At 45.7% G+C, this 15,062-nt stretch overlaps 1 protein-coding gene across 1 annotated transcript in view; it reads right to left on the reverse strand.

Annotated features, from left to right (window-relative positions):
- Positions 1-15,062, reverse strand: part of SPATA16 (spermatogenesis associated 16) — a 127,561-nt gene that overhangs the window by 76,961 nt on the left and 35,538 nt on the right. The window contains exon 3 of the mRNA XM_075004443.1: positions 1,296-1,385. Within this exon, the coding sequence (XP_074860544.1) occupies positions 1,296-1,385 (90 nt within the window). The remainder of the gene's footprint in view (positions 1-1,295; positions 1,386-15,062) is intronic.

Raw genomic sequence — 15,062 nt, forward strand, 5'->3', positions numbered from 1 at the left:
TCAGTTCCTGGAAATTATATGTTCTTCTACCTTGTTTCAATAAAAACCTCTTGCCTATTAGTGAAATAACAGGGAATGATGATATGAAAATGCATGCTTTGATTAAGCATCCTTGCCTGTCATGGAATAATGTTGTCTCCTGCTACAACCTTTAAAATCATGTCAGATCATTGAACATTGAATGTGGGTGATTCAATAGGTGGAAAGTTTCTCTCTCAGTCAACCCTGCCTCAATACCCCAGCAAGATGCTAGGGAGCACTGTGTTGTTGGAGGTACTTTACTTTTGATTGAGGTGTAAAACCACATTACAGATCACTTGTGGTCCATGATCCCATGACAACTTTAACAAGAGTAGGGTATTTATCATAGCTCTTGGGCAAAGTCCACCAGAGATAATTGCAAGTGGCCTCCCTAAATTCTCTCTGAAGCTGAGGTTGGATAAAGTATTCTTTCCTTCCCATATTAAACTGTTGTGTGTGGGCTGCTATTCATTATTAAACAGCTGCCATGTTCTGTGGCCACAGGTGGTTGATTTCAGAAGTGAGTGAAGTGTTCGTTCTCTCACCTAAATCTCTTACCTGTTCTATCTTAATTCACTAATGGTTTGTAAAATGCTTTATGCTTCTCAAATTAAAGGTTCTACATAAGTTGCCAAGTAGAAGCAGTAACAGGATTACCTCTTGCATTACATTACACAACCTCATTCACTGCCTGGAAGATAGCACCTAACATGTTTAGATGAAAGAAGTGTACGTTTCCTCCCTACCAACACTACAGCTTTCACCATTTGGCACAGCCAGTGCAACTACATCCCTGGAGCACAACACCTGCACATTTTTCCAGTATAAATTCACAAGTAACGCCCAGACTGGTAAGACCTTACCTCTGCAAGCACTTCTTAGACTTTTGAACAGTCTCATTGACTTCATTGAGCCTACTCATGTAAATAGGGGCAGTAGGAGAAGATATTTACTATGGGCTTGATCCTATGCTCACTGAAACCAAACTGGCCATGGATTTTCATGGTGCAGGGCCAGGGCCTTTAGTAGCACTTTAATATAGAAAGAAGGAGCAATCATTTAGTAGTATAGGAGCCACAGTGAATTACAAGAAATTGATTCTATCAAGGGTTCTAACAAAGTCATGGACCACTGCAATGAAGCATGGACACACTCCCTAGAACTGATGAAACTGTAAGGTATAATTTCCTCAATTGTCTGTAGTAATGAAAGTTGGAATGGAAGCGATGTAGGGAAAACATTAGACATGGAAAGTCCATGAATGCTGAACATACCTTGCAGCTTCAGAATATCGTTCCAACCATCTAAATACAGCAGCTTGACGAAGATGGTTCCGGAAATAGGAGGGGTTCAAAATAATGCTCCTTTGAAATATAAAAGAGAGGCTCAGGTTAAAACTCAAATTGTAACAGTATTAAAAGATCATTAATATGAAATTCTGACTAAGGCTCATGCCGTACACACTTTCTATATGCAATTCAAAATCTATCTCCCAAACCCCAAAAATGAATTATCACTTTCTCTCTCTTGACAGCTTAGATGGATGAACAGGCATTATTAAAATGTCTATTAAAGTTGTATCATAAATGCAATTTCATTTATAGCTTTGCCTATTATTATAGAAACAATTATTAAAGCCCCGGTGAGCATATGTTATACTGCATTTAACTACCACGTAGTATCAGCAAAGATACCTCATATTATTGTAGATCCTCTTTGGTAACTGTCGCCTATATTTAAGGTCTGATGATAATCTTACACCATTATCTTAAAGGAATTATTCACACATAACTAATTTAAAAAAAATCTTAAAAGCCAGTCAGCGTGCTTCCAAAATTGTAACAAAGGATGGTCCCAATCACATTGGATTTATGGCGATGAATACTTGTACTTTTCCCAGTCCAATTGACTTCACTGAATATGGGTATCCTCACAAGTGGCTCCAGTTGCAGAAGTGGGCCAATACCAATAAGAGATGTAAGGAAAACTAGTATACACTATACTATTTGTCTAAACCAGAGGTTCTCAAATTTCATTGCACTGTGACCCCCTTTAGACAACAAAAAGTTTCTACATAACCCAAGGAATGGGGCTTGAAGCCTGACTACACTGGCGTGGGGGCGGCAAGAGGAGCAAAGCCAAAACCAAAGGGTTTCAGCCTCAGGCAGGGAGCCTATAACCTGAGGTCTACCATCCATGGCAGAAGCCCTTGGTCTTTGGCTTTGGCCCAGGATGGTAGAACTCACGGTTCAGCTCCAGACCCCAGCAAGGTAAGCCACCCCTAATAACCCCATTAAAACAGGGTCACGACACACTTTGGGAGACCAACCTACAGTTTGCAAACTGCTGGTTTAGATGGACAGCATGCCATTTGGTGTTAGAAGGGGACAGAGTTTCAGGATGAATCTGGATCCTCTTTTTGTTTTTCAGATATTAGATTTTCACTACCAGAAGGGGCTCAGCTCCTACATCAGGAGGGCAATACTTGGATTTATCTAGAATACAGCACCTACCCTCTCAGTAATTTGAAATATTAATTATAGTTTGGCTAAGGTGAACAACCATCTTTCTAAATGATTGCTCATGGTTACCAAAAATAGACAGATATTGCACCAGATCCTACCTTTTCCAAGCAAATGCTGGAGAACTTGGAAGTTCAAAAGACTATGAGGCGCACCAAAAACAAGTTTATGCCAAAATGCAAACCCCAAAGAACTTCAAATACTATTGACATTGAATGATCTATCTGCTCAAGTTATTAACACTTTAACAAACTATAACTGGTACTGCAGCATTAAATTTTAAAGGAGATTATTGAAGTTATAAACTGTAGTCAACAGTTGATAATAGCAACATTGATTTTTTTTTCAAGTTATCAGCTCTACCACAGCTAAGCAACAGCAATGAAAAAAAAATCAATAATTTCCTGGTAGTTAGCAACACATTTTCCACAAGTTTTAGAGCAGGATATACTCAAATGGGTTTACAATACATATAGAATTGTAGCAGAACCTCAAAGAATTATATTTCAGTTTTCCTTTTTCATTCTGATTCATTCCTAATCTTTAGAAGATCAACTTTGTCTTCTATCTATAAACTCTACACTGAAAAAAATTACAGCCTTCTTTAATACCTGCAACAAACATCTCACTCACTTGCTATAACCAGAAGCCTAAAAAGTACCTTTGATAGCTCAACTGAATGATGTTATTTCTTCAGAGACATGTATACTCCCAGGTATTCCCATTTCTGGGGATTTACATAGAACAGCTGTTTGACATAGCAATACAGACAGCTACAGTTCAGCAGTTTGTTTGAAGACTTTCATGCCATGTGATGAGCCTAAATGTGGGTAAAACTGGGTCATTACATGGATCATACTATCTGCAGATTAGAGAAACCACTTTTGGTGTAAAAGCAAAGGAGTGAGAGGAGGTCATATAGAGGAAAAGGAATGATATAAACAGAGGTTGAGAAAAAAAAAACACATTTCATTTAGCCCACCTACGAAATAAAAGCATACTAGAGATTTATCCAGCTATGTGGGAATCTACCTGGCTGTGAACACTGAGAACGAGCCTCCCTTCCAATATCTATGAACGTGACAGTACATGACATTAGGCCAATTACCCAAAGATTTAGGAGGACTCTGTACAATGAGAGGATGTTGAAAGAATATTGAGATGGCGAAGATCCAACAGTGATGGAGATAGGCCTAGTGGATGTACTGAAACAGTAGCTTTCCAAACTATAATACCCATTTTCAGGAGCCTAAATTTTGTGTTGTGTACTCTCCAGCTTGACCTAATTTGAAGCTACTTGCTAACAAAAACAAAAATCCAATACAAAAGTGTCACAGCACACTACTACCGGAAAAAATGCTCATTTTCTCATTTTGAACATAAAATTACACACTAAATCAATTGGAATATAAATATTGTACTCACATTGAAGTGGATAGCATATACAGCAGTATAAATAATTCATTGTTTGAAATTTTTGCTTGTACTGACATCAAAGTCTGTTGGCTGCCCTGCCCTCAGGGATACATGTAACTCTGATTGAGAATCACCGTACTATGGGGTCATAAAGAGCTGTTTGTATGTCATTGGGAGAAGTATCACGCCCTGCTAGATGCAAAGCTTCCACTGAAATTTTACTCTTGTACTTTTTGGAGGGACATTATAAGGGAAAAGAAATTTTAATAAAACCCTTTGAAACTAGTATTTCTTGATACACACGCAAACAAATTTTTAATTGGAAACATAGCAAATCAGAACTCTATGCCTGAAGATTAAAACTAGGGTTCTTGGCAGGCTTTCCTTCCAACCTCTCTCCCCACCATTAAAGTGACTAAAGTAAACATGAAATAGATTTCCATTTATTTTTCATCTCTCGTGTAATCCGAAGACTGGCCAGTAAAAGCCTGTCCTAAATCATTTGGCCAGTTTTTCTCAAGAAAACAGTTTTAAGTAATACAGTATATCAACCTGGTTTTTGACATTTTCATTTTTTCCATCTTGTCATCCTCCTTTAAAAATAATACAAGGTTTGTCCTATTATCTTTTCTTCACTTTCTAAGGGGGAGAAAAGAAGGAGAAAACCAGACATCAGCTTCCTTCCATCAGAATCATCCAGGCACGTGAATTGAAGGTGCACACATTTGATCATAGTTTGCTACCTCTAGTTGTCCTTCCACCTGACTGCTCAGCTCCAAAACAACCAGATGCAGCAAGAAAGGCAAGTTTCTGTATAAAAATTGATCTTTGGAAAACATCAGTTGCACTCTTCCATTTCTCCCCTGGAGATGTCCATCTTTTTATTGCAGCTCTTTCCAACTGCAATGGGATTTAGCTCTACTAATCTGACTAATGTCAAGAGGAATGTCAGAGCTACATTCCAGACATCGTGTTTAGTTTGCCTTTGTTGACCAAAACAAAACAAAAAGTCAAGCGAGAGTCTCTCTATAGACAAAGGCTACAAATAACAAATGTATTTCATTGGCTTAATGCTTGTGTCCTCTACTGGGTAGGCACAGTAAGCTAAAAGCTGGCTGCTTCTTATAAGAAAACATAACAGCGATTTCTTTAACTGAAGTGACATAGGCTTGTGCTTTTGGGCTTGAAGTTGCAGGATTTCTCCCTGCTGACAAATGTGGTGTCTGCATCTGTGTGTAATGCACCCCTAACTTCTTGCACAAATGTGTGTGTTAACATTTTTAATTGATCATAGTATTTGCAGGTAATTACCAAGGTGTACAGAAGTCAATGTTAGATGCAATGCTGATTTCCATAAGAAGATAAGTATAGCTGTTATGACATCACCCACACAAGTAGATAGATAGTTGTTACGTGCAACAATGTAATAATCTAATAGGAACACATATCACTGACATACAATAACTATACAAATACAGTCACTGAACATTATGTATAACAGATATGATTTAAGTACAGTAATGTACTAGATAATATCAGACAGACTGGACCAGATTCCAAGCTGCAGTAAATTGGCCTGGCTCCACTGTATTCAGTAGTTATAAATTCAGTATATAGATGCAATTGAGAAGTTCTGATTATTATACAATGTGATTTTCACTTGTGGCAGCTGTTTTTTCCCCTTTCTTTCCTGTGTATTCCAGGCAGATCTTTATGTAAAGTCCAATATGCATCACTTTAGTCTGAGAACTATTTTAGCCCACCATAATAGAGTCTGTAATCCTGATTCTTTTATTATAATTATTATTTATAGGAGCACTACTTTATAATAAGACCCCATTCTGCTAGGTGCTATGCAAATACAGGACAAAAAAAAACCCACAAAAAACCACTGGTCCTATCCCACAAATGAAAGCCCCATGGGCTGGCTCCTCAGCTGGTGTAAATCAGCATAACTGTTGCACTCAGGAAAGCTACCCAACTTTATACGAGACTTGACCATCATATTGTCTGGAATGTTGTGGTTTTAGCTACTCCTTGATTCTAGCAGCATTTGGGAGAGGCTGTATTGTGGTACATCTCCTCACACCATCTAAATGTTGTGAACAAGTTCCCTTGTTGGTGCTGTTTTGAAGATAGGGAGGAGTATCTTCCAAAGTATGAAAGTTGGAGTTCTTCTCAAAATTTGCATCAGAAATTTTGAAAGCTTTTACATCTTGCCAGGGAATAAATTATCTGGAATATTTATGTAGGCCAGTAAAATGACTCAAGCTGTGGAAAGCTGGCACTATTTTTTCCATCAAATGTGACAATTTGGAAAAACAGCACAGGAGGAAATGACCCCAAAACTGAATTTGTAATAAAATGAATGAAAACTTTTTCAGGTAATCTGACCTTCATTTCACACAGTCCTGGAAATGAGCTATTTGCCCATATCTTCTTCAGCAGAGGCTGTGCTAATTTTGCTAGTAACAGAGAGGTAGCTGTGTTAGTCTGTACTTCAACAAAACAAAGCAGCAGAAATGTAGCACTTTAAAGACGAACAAAATGACTTATTTGATGATGAGCTTTTGTAGGACAGGCCCACTTCAGATCAATTTCATTTCCAATACAGACCGTATTGGAAATCTAATTTTGGTGGTAACTTCTATAAGGTAGCGTGTGCTTTTCATTGTCAATCTCTCCCTGACGGTGTGAAAGTGGTGGTATAGGTCACCACAAAAAAAAACAACAAAAAACCAATATTGAGGGGAGAAGACAGACATTTAAAAAACGCACAAGACCTGCAGGCCCGCTTACAGGGATATCAGCAGGACAATAAAAAGCAGGAGTTAAAAATCTGGAGGACATACACTGATCAGGGATGCATACCTGTTATCTGCGCAGTAGCTGCATCTGTAAGTGGTACTATGTGGATGCTGGATAATGACTGCCTGGAAGACAACCTAAGATGTCTCTTAAGGTGACCTGAAAATTAGTTTGAAATCTTTTCTAATTTATTCTTCACTATAGCTGATCTGCTGACTGCTGATTCCTACCAACTTTGATGGGGTTTGGATCATAGCATTGTTCGTAAGACAATTGTTCTCCCTGTTCCTGCCTGAGACACAACCTGGATTTGTGTAATCAGATTTTTTATACAGGCTAACAGAATTAGCTGTGAATATAGTGTCAGCGACAGCAGAGGACGTTTTTAGCACACAGACCAAAAAAATATTATGAAGCTGCATTCATGTCTAAACATAATCAAGGGACTTTTACACCAAGGCTGTCTCATTCTCATAGTATCTTTTTTTTTTTTTTTTGACAGGAAAGGGGAATGCATCTTCCATGCTAAACATTTTTCTTCTTGGACGCAGGATTCAGCAGTGAACCTCTTTGAATTGTAAACTAAGAGATAAATCTGCCCGCCAGCTCTCAATTCATTAGCTATGAAGGAGAAGAACAAGGAGAACATTCTCCTTCTCTGTTGAGTGAAAGGATATTTAGAAAGGCCTTGTTTCAAAGAATCCAGATCAGGGGCCTGAGATATTCATAATACAGGCGGACAGATTCTGCTTTCCCTGTCTTGTTCACGTAACGCACTTCTGACTGATTTCCCAACTGTACAAGTACTAGTTTCTTGACTACCAAATTTCGCTAACATCTTTAGAACTGTTGTCATTTCTAGGACGAGGATATGCATCTCAGCCTGAATAAAAACTGTTGGACTTTGCTTTAATCTTTTCAATTGTGAGCTGTGCTTCTCCCAAGAGGAAAGAAAAGCTGTTTTAGGAGCTTCTTTGTGAACAAATCATGCAAAATAATACATAGCATGGGCATCAGTCATCCTCAAAGTTAATGCAACTGTTGCACAATTGGTCAGGATCAACTCCCTTGGACAACAAATATGTGACTGGCATAAGTTTTTCATAAAGGAGTTATAAAGAAATATTAAAGATGCAGCATAAGAGAAGGGAATTCTATTATGGGATGCTAGGGCATTTTTAAAACCACATCTAGCTTATGATGTTTTAGAGCATCTTGCTTGTATTAAGTAATTGTTCATTAATTACATATACTGCAATGTACCCCTGATATTTACTAAAGGTTATTAGAAGTCATTCATTTGGATTCTCCAGAAAGAATATTCCTTTTCTTTTTTGGGAAATAGTAGGTAGGGAAGGAGGAAAGGAGGCATTAGTGAGGACATGAGATTAGACGGATATAGACAGTATTTTAGGGCTTTCCCACAAAACAGCAGCATCACTCTCAATTTCTCTCTTTTCTAGTTTTATCAGTAAACCTCTCTTCCCATCAATAGCAATTTTTTACTTCCCTTTAATTCCTACTTACCGTATTACCTTAAGCTGTCACCAAGCTATTTATTATCAATTAGTTATCTCATAACAATTATATAATCAATATGCCTCTCCATAAATTGCACGAGTCACAGTACAAAGGGCCATATCCTTCACTGGATGCATAAAAAGGACGGGAAGACGTGGCCTGAGTAGAAAAGGGAATTGGCTTTTCTGAAGGTGAATTCCACTTTCAGAAAGGAGGCGCAGAATTAGCAGGTGACAATACGGTGGAAACCTGGGATAAACCCCAGAGTTCTGAGAATGCCCACAGCAACTTTCATCAAGACACAGACCTGCCAACAGGGCCAGGATGGGGCAAAGGGGGCAGCTGTTGTGGGACTCACTGAGTCTAAGGGGCCTGGTGCTCCTGCCCATCATTGCTGCTACTGTGGTGGAAGCAGCATCAGTCAGAGCCTTGGAGCCCTTTGAATCACTGCTGGAACGCAGGAGCACTGTACTGGGTGCTCTGAGGGCTGGAACAGGGAGACAGCAGTGTGGTCTGGGCATTGCTGAGGGCTGGCTGCCCTGTCCCTTCTGCAGGTGCAGAGCTGTCCCCCCACACAAACACATCTTGCCCCAGTCCCTTCAGTAGCTGTCAGCCCCGCTGTCAAGGCAGAAGTAATTCCAGCTTTTGTTAGGCATCATTTATGCCATTCAGAGCAGGAAACATGCCACAAAGGATCCTTTTCCCTCTATCATCTCTGACTCAACACATTCCTTTTCTTGAAGAACATATATTGAGGGGATGACTGTGTCTTTATTGGTACGAGGCACACAATAAGCTTTCTGTTCCAGATGGCCCTTCCCTAATGTACCTAATATTTCCAGCCAGCATTCCTGTGACTTTTATTCTCCAATGCTCAGCAGAGGGGAATATATGGCCATTGTTTGCTTAAGGACTAGCCATCTCTATACCTCTGTGATACTACATCAGAAAACTTACTGTCATTTCATTGAAGTCACATTGGTTGTGAAGTCCTCCTGGATGCTCAGGTTGGATACTTACATTCTGTTGCTGAAGTATCCTATTGCTGAAGGAATCAGTTGATGCCCTGGATTTGTAATATGCACGTTTATGGCCTTCATAAAAATGGTGTTGTTGAATAGTTTACCAAAGATGTGGGTGGGGGAGGTGGGGACAAAACAACTTCCTTTTGGCCTTTGTGCAGTTATTGGAGAGATGTGGGTGAGGCCAGAGCTCCTTAGGTTTCCCAATACTTGCTGCCTTGCTACACCTCTCCAACACGTGACGCACATTCCATTTACAAGATTTCCAAAATATCTGCTTTAGAATTTCTCATTCTGTACTCTGCCATCTTCCAGATTGATGAGGATTCCCACGAAGCATCACATGTGACAGAATGTGTGTGCAGAGACTGGGGAGGGTACGCCTATTTGAAAATACAAAGCTACTGTGCTATTTCCCCCCCCACACCAGCTTTGAAGTACATGCGGTCAAGGCAGATTAGTTTTAATGAGGGGGAAGAAACCAGCAAAGAAAGGCAAAAAGATGAAGTCTCATTGAAAAAGCTGAATACCTGTATCATTTTGCCAGATTCCTTCACCTTGAATCACAGCTCATCTCCACCCTCTTCAATTTTAAAGGTCCACAAAGAAAAGCAAATCGTAACTGAGGATAGAACAAGAGGCAATGGGCTTAAACTGCAGCAAGGGAGGTTTAGGTTGGACATTAGGAAAAAGTTCCTAACAGGGTGGTCAAACAGTGGAATAAATTGGCAAGGGGGGTTGTGGAATCTCCATCTTTGGATACATTTAAGAACAGGTTAGATAGATGTCTATCAGGGATGGTTTAGACAGTACCTAGTCCTGCCACTGGGGCAGGGGGCTGGACTCGATGGCCTCTCGAGGTCCCTTCCAGCCCTAGTGTTCTATGATTCTATGATAACAGCTTCTCTTGGTTATATAGTCATTCATGCTGTTACATTGCAGCTTGGGTCACCTCAGGGGACTGCACCTACCTGTATTTCTCTGCTGGACCAGTCCCCCTAAAGTCAGGCTCAACAAAGGTGACTGGTGAGATGAGCCATTGTATTCTGTTCCAGATAGCTTTCCATCAGAGCCATAAATAAATAAATAAATAAATAAATAAATAAGACAAATATCGACCTCAGAAATCAGATTGAGCAACATAAGGCCTCAACACGATTCTGAGGCTCCAGTGAGTTCCTAGACTTAAAGTTCAGGCCGTTTCTGTTTTGCCATCTAATTCTAATTTAAAATTTCCCCCTGCAACAAAAAGGGAAAAAAAATCTTATCTCTCAGCAAGCCATGTGGGGGTAATTAGAATTATTAAGCACTTGTATATGCCATAATGCCTGGGCCAGAGGGACTGCAGAGATTGTGAATGTATGGTTATTGGAGTACTGTAGTTTTACCAGTTTAGACTGGGGCTACGTCTACACTAGCACACTACATCAAAGTAGCCTATTTCGAAGTAAGAACATCGAAATAGGCTACTTCAATGCATATCATCTACACATCCTCCATGGCTGGTGCCGTCGACATTCAATGTCGAAGTAGCAATGGGGAACTTCAAAAAGAGCCGCCCTGGAAGGAAATGCAGAGCGTCCACACACACAAGCACTCCCCGTCGAAATAAGGGGCCAGCAAAGTCCGCAGACTGGGTCACAGGCTGGACTAGCCCTTCTGGGTCAACAGCAAGCTGCTCCTTTAAAGGGCCCCTCCCAGACACACCCGGCCTGCAAAGCACGAGGGCTGCAGAGCAGTAGCCACTCTCTCGCAGACCAAGTCACAGCAGCTATGGACACCCAGCAGCAGCAGCAGCAGCAGCAGGAAGAGGGGGCCCTCCAGGTAGTCAGCCAGGGGGCAAGCACCCTGCTAGGTGCTGCCCGGGAGGCTGCCTGGTGGTTCCTGCCAGAGGAGCCCTCCCTGGCGGCAGACAGGGATGCCCCTGACCACTGGGCTCCCCTCTTCCTCCCCCACCGGCTGCTCCCCCGCCTCTGGAGCTACCCCACCAGCTCCGAGTGGTGGGAGCAGCTCATCATGCGGGAGTGGGACGATGACATGTGGCTCCGGAACTTCCGCATGCGCCGGCAGACCTTTCTCGAGCTCTGCCAGTGGCTCACCCCAGCACTGAGGCACCATGACACCCGGATGCGGCGCGTCCTCCCTGTCGAGAGGAGAGTCGCAATAGCCGTCTGGAAGCTGGTCACTCCAGACAGCTATTGCTCTGTGGGACACCAGTTTGGAGTGGGAAAGGCCACGGTCAGGGCCGTCGTCATGGAGGTAAGGAGGCCTGGGCACGCACCCACTGGGGGGCGGGGAAGCCAGGTATGGGGCTGAGGAGGGAGATGCACTGGGGAGGGAGGGGCTGGGCAGGGGAGTACCCGGGGAGGTGCCCGGGAGCGGGGCCTGGGGGAAGGGCCCTGGGGCACCCTGCACAGCCTCATGGGTGCCTGTGTTCTCTCCCCACAGGTGGCCCGTGCACTTAACGCCATACTGCTCCAGAGGGTCATCCGACTCGGGGACCTGGACGCAGCCATTGCCGGACATGTAGGTGGGCTGGCCCAGCTGCACACACGATGCCCGTGTTTTTAGGAACTCAGTCCTGTGTTGCCAGCTGGAGGTGGGGACCTACATACCCCAGAGGGAGATCCCTCTGGGAGACACGACCATGCCCCTCTGCCTCGTGGCAGACACGGCTTACCCCCTCCAGCCCTGGCTCATGCACCTGTACACCAGCCACCTCAATGCCAGCCAGGAGCGGTTTAACGCCCACCTGAACCATGCCTGCCAGGTGGTGGAGAGGACATTTGGCCGTCTGAAGGGCCACTGGTGGTGCCTCCTTGCCTGACTGGACATCAGCCTCCAAAACATCCCCCAAGTTGTGGGTGTGTGCTGCACGCTCCACAACATCGTTGAGAGCACGGGGGAGGCTTTCGTCCAGGGGTGGGCAGTTGATACTAGCATGGGCTTCCCCCAGTCAGCCGCCGCACCCAGCCGCCAGGCCCACCATGAGGGGGTACGGGTCTGCGAGGCCCTGCGGGCCCACTTCGATCAGGGAGACCCCTGAGAACCTCCCTGGCCTTCTCCAGAAGACCCACCCCCCACAGCCCGCACTGCCTGCACACCGCCCCCAACACCCACACACCACCCCCCCAACAACCACACGCCTCCAGCTTTTCTGAAAATAAAACCTTTTTTTTCTGAAAACTGCTAACTTGTTTTGTTCACAACAGAAACTGCAACAAATATACAAAAAAGGGGACAACTATATACACGGGGGCCCGGTGGACAGCACGGCCGTTGGCCCATCAGTCTGGGGTGGGGATAGAGGGGCGCAAACCCCGGTGGGTATGGCTCGTGACCCCCGCCCCGTGTCCATGGTCCCTGGCTTGGCTGGCTGGGGGCTGGGAGGACCAGCAAGTACAGCTGGGATGCCTCCACTGGCCGGTCTTCAGCCCCAGTGGGCTCTGTGGAGCTTGCAGTCGGTGAGGTGGGTGGGGCAGCAGGCAGGGCATTAGGTGTCGAGGCAGGTGGGGCGGCAGGCAGGGCAGCAGGTGGCGAGGTGGGTGGGGTGGCAGGGGGGCCTCAGGTGGAGCGGCAGGGAGGGTGGCCCGGGGGGCAGCGGGAGCCGGGGGACAGCCTCTCGGATCGACCCAGCTATGTCCTGGAAGACCCCCATGAAGTCCTCCCATGCTGCCCACCACTGGGTGGACTCCTCCCGGTTGAAGTAGAGTCTCTCCTCCACCACCTCCATCTGCTGCCAGAGAGCTGTCAGGAGCTGGGGGTCCACAGGGGCCATCCCCAGAGTCTGGCAGTGGCGGGACCATCCCGCTGCCCTTGGGGGTGTCTCTGGGTGCTGGCAGTGGCTGACCTCTGGCGGGCTGTCGGGGATGATGGAGGGTGCCTGGCTGCCTGGAGCATTGGATGCTGCAGCTGCAGAGAGGGAGAGAGGGAGGGGAAGGCTGTTAGTACAGTGCCCTGGCCCATGGCCCATCCCCCCAACCTCCTCTTGGGTGCTGGGTCTCCATCCCTGTCAGTGGGTGTGATGTCCCTGTTGGCTGTCACCATAGCATCATCCCCCTGCCCCCGGGGTTAAGGCTGAGTGCTGTCCATGGGTGTGGGTGCTGATGGCCGTGCCGCCATCCGGGGACCATACTGTGGCTGGGCGTTTGTGGGTTGGGGTCCGCTGGGGGTGTGTGAGGCTCCCAGTCGTGTCTGGTGCCCCCACCCTGTGGCCCATGGGTGTGTGCTCTGTGGGGTACGTACCTGACCATCCATTGCCACGGTCGGGGGAAGCCCGGTGGGTGGACGCCTGGCTGGTGCTCCGGGAGGAGAGGTCGATAAGGAGCCCGCCCTCCTTGCTGCTGGACCCCTTCCTCCCTGTCCCAAGGGGGGGCTCCTCAGGTGGGTCCCAGGGTGCAGGGCTGGCCTCCGGGCCGGACTCCAGCTCCAAGGCCTGCCAGAGCTCATTGGCCATTGTGTCAAGGGTGGCCGGGGGGAGGAGGTGTCCCAGGGGCCCAGGATGGCCCTGAGCTCCCTGTAATAGGGGCAAGCAGCAGGGGCAGCCCCAGACCATCTGGCCAAGTCTCGGGCCCAGGCGTACCCCTGCCACAACTCCTTACCTTACTCCGGACGTGATCCAGAGTGCGGGCAGGGTGACCCTGGGCAGCCAGGCCCTCGGCCAGTTGGGTGAATGCTTCTGCTTTCTGCTGCTTGCTCCCCATCACGTGGAGCACCTCCTCTTCATCCCAGAGCCCCAGCAGGTCTCGGAGCTTGGCCTCTGACCAGGAGGGGCCCCAGTGCTTTTTGGCGCCTTGCTTGGCTGCTGGGGGTGCCTGGGTCCCCTCAGGAGGGGAGCCCTGGGGGCGCTCGGGGGGCTGGCTCGATGCCATGGCACTGGTTAGAAGGGTCAGGGTCTGTAGAAGGAGTGCAGGGCTAGCACGTGCATGTGCTGCTGCCTGCACGCTCTCAGCTTCCTGCCACAGGAAATCCGGGTCCATGGTGCTTTAAAGGCTGCTGCGCACAGGGACCATAGAGCTCCACAGGTGCTGGACAGAGCATCTCAACCCCTCAGCTGATGGCCACCATGGAGGACCCCGCTATTTTGAAGTAGCGGGACGTGGATCGTCTACACACACCCTACTTTGACGTTGAACGTCGAAGTCGAGTGCTATTCCCTTCTTTGGATGGCAATAGCTATTTCGACATCTTGCCGCCTAGCGTCTATTTCAATGTCGAAGTAGCACACGGCACATGTAGACACAACGGGTGCTATTTCGATGTTGTGCCAGCTACTTCGAAGTAGCTGGCTAGTGTAGATGCACCCTGGATGTTTGGCATTAGCTTGATGGCTAACTAATGAGGACAGCTAGTGGCCAGGTAAGTTACTTTGGTGCCTGTTTAGCTAGGTCAACACAGATGCATTTATTCGCACTGATGATGAATTAGAAATGTTTCTGAGAGGGAGCCGTGTTAGTCTATAAGGTGCCACAGGACTTCTTGTTGTTCTCAAAAATACAGACTAACACATATTTTGGAGCATAAGCTTTTGTGGACAAAGACCCGCTTCATCCGATGCATGAGTCTCATGCATCTGAGGAAGTGGGTCTTTGCGCATGAAAGCTTATGTTCCAAAATATCTGTTAGTCTATAAGGTGCCACAGGACTTCTTGTTGTTCTAGAAATGTTTCTGACAGCCTTTTATCACAGCAGGTGCCTCTTTTATGTCAGCCTGCCAAATGGCCTAAATTCAGTGGATATCGTCTCCTCGCAT

Source organism: Carettochelys insculpta, chromosome 10, assembly GCF_033958435.1.
Source record: "Carettochelys insculpta isolate YL-2023 chromosome 10, ASM3395843v1, whole genome shotgun sequence".
NCBI lineage: Eukaryota > Metazoa > Chordata > Testudines > Carettochelyidae > Carettochelys > Carettochelys insculpta.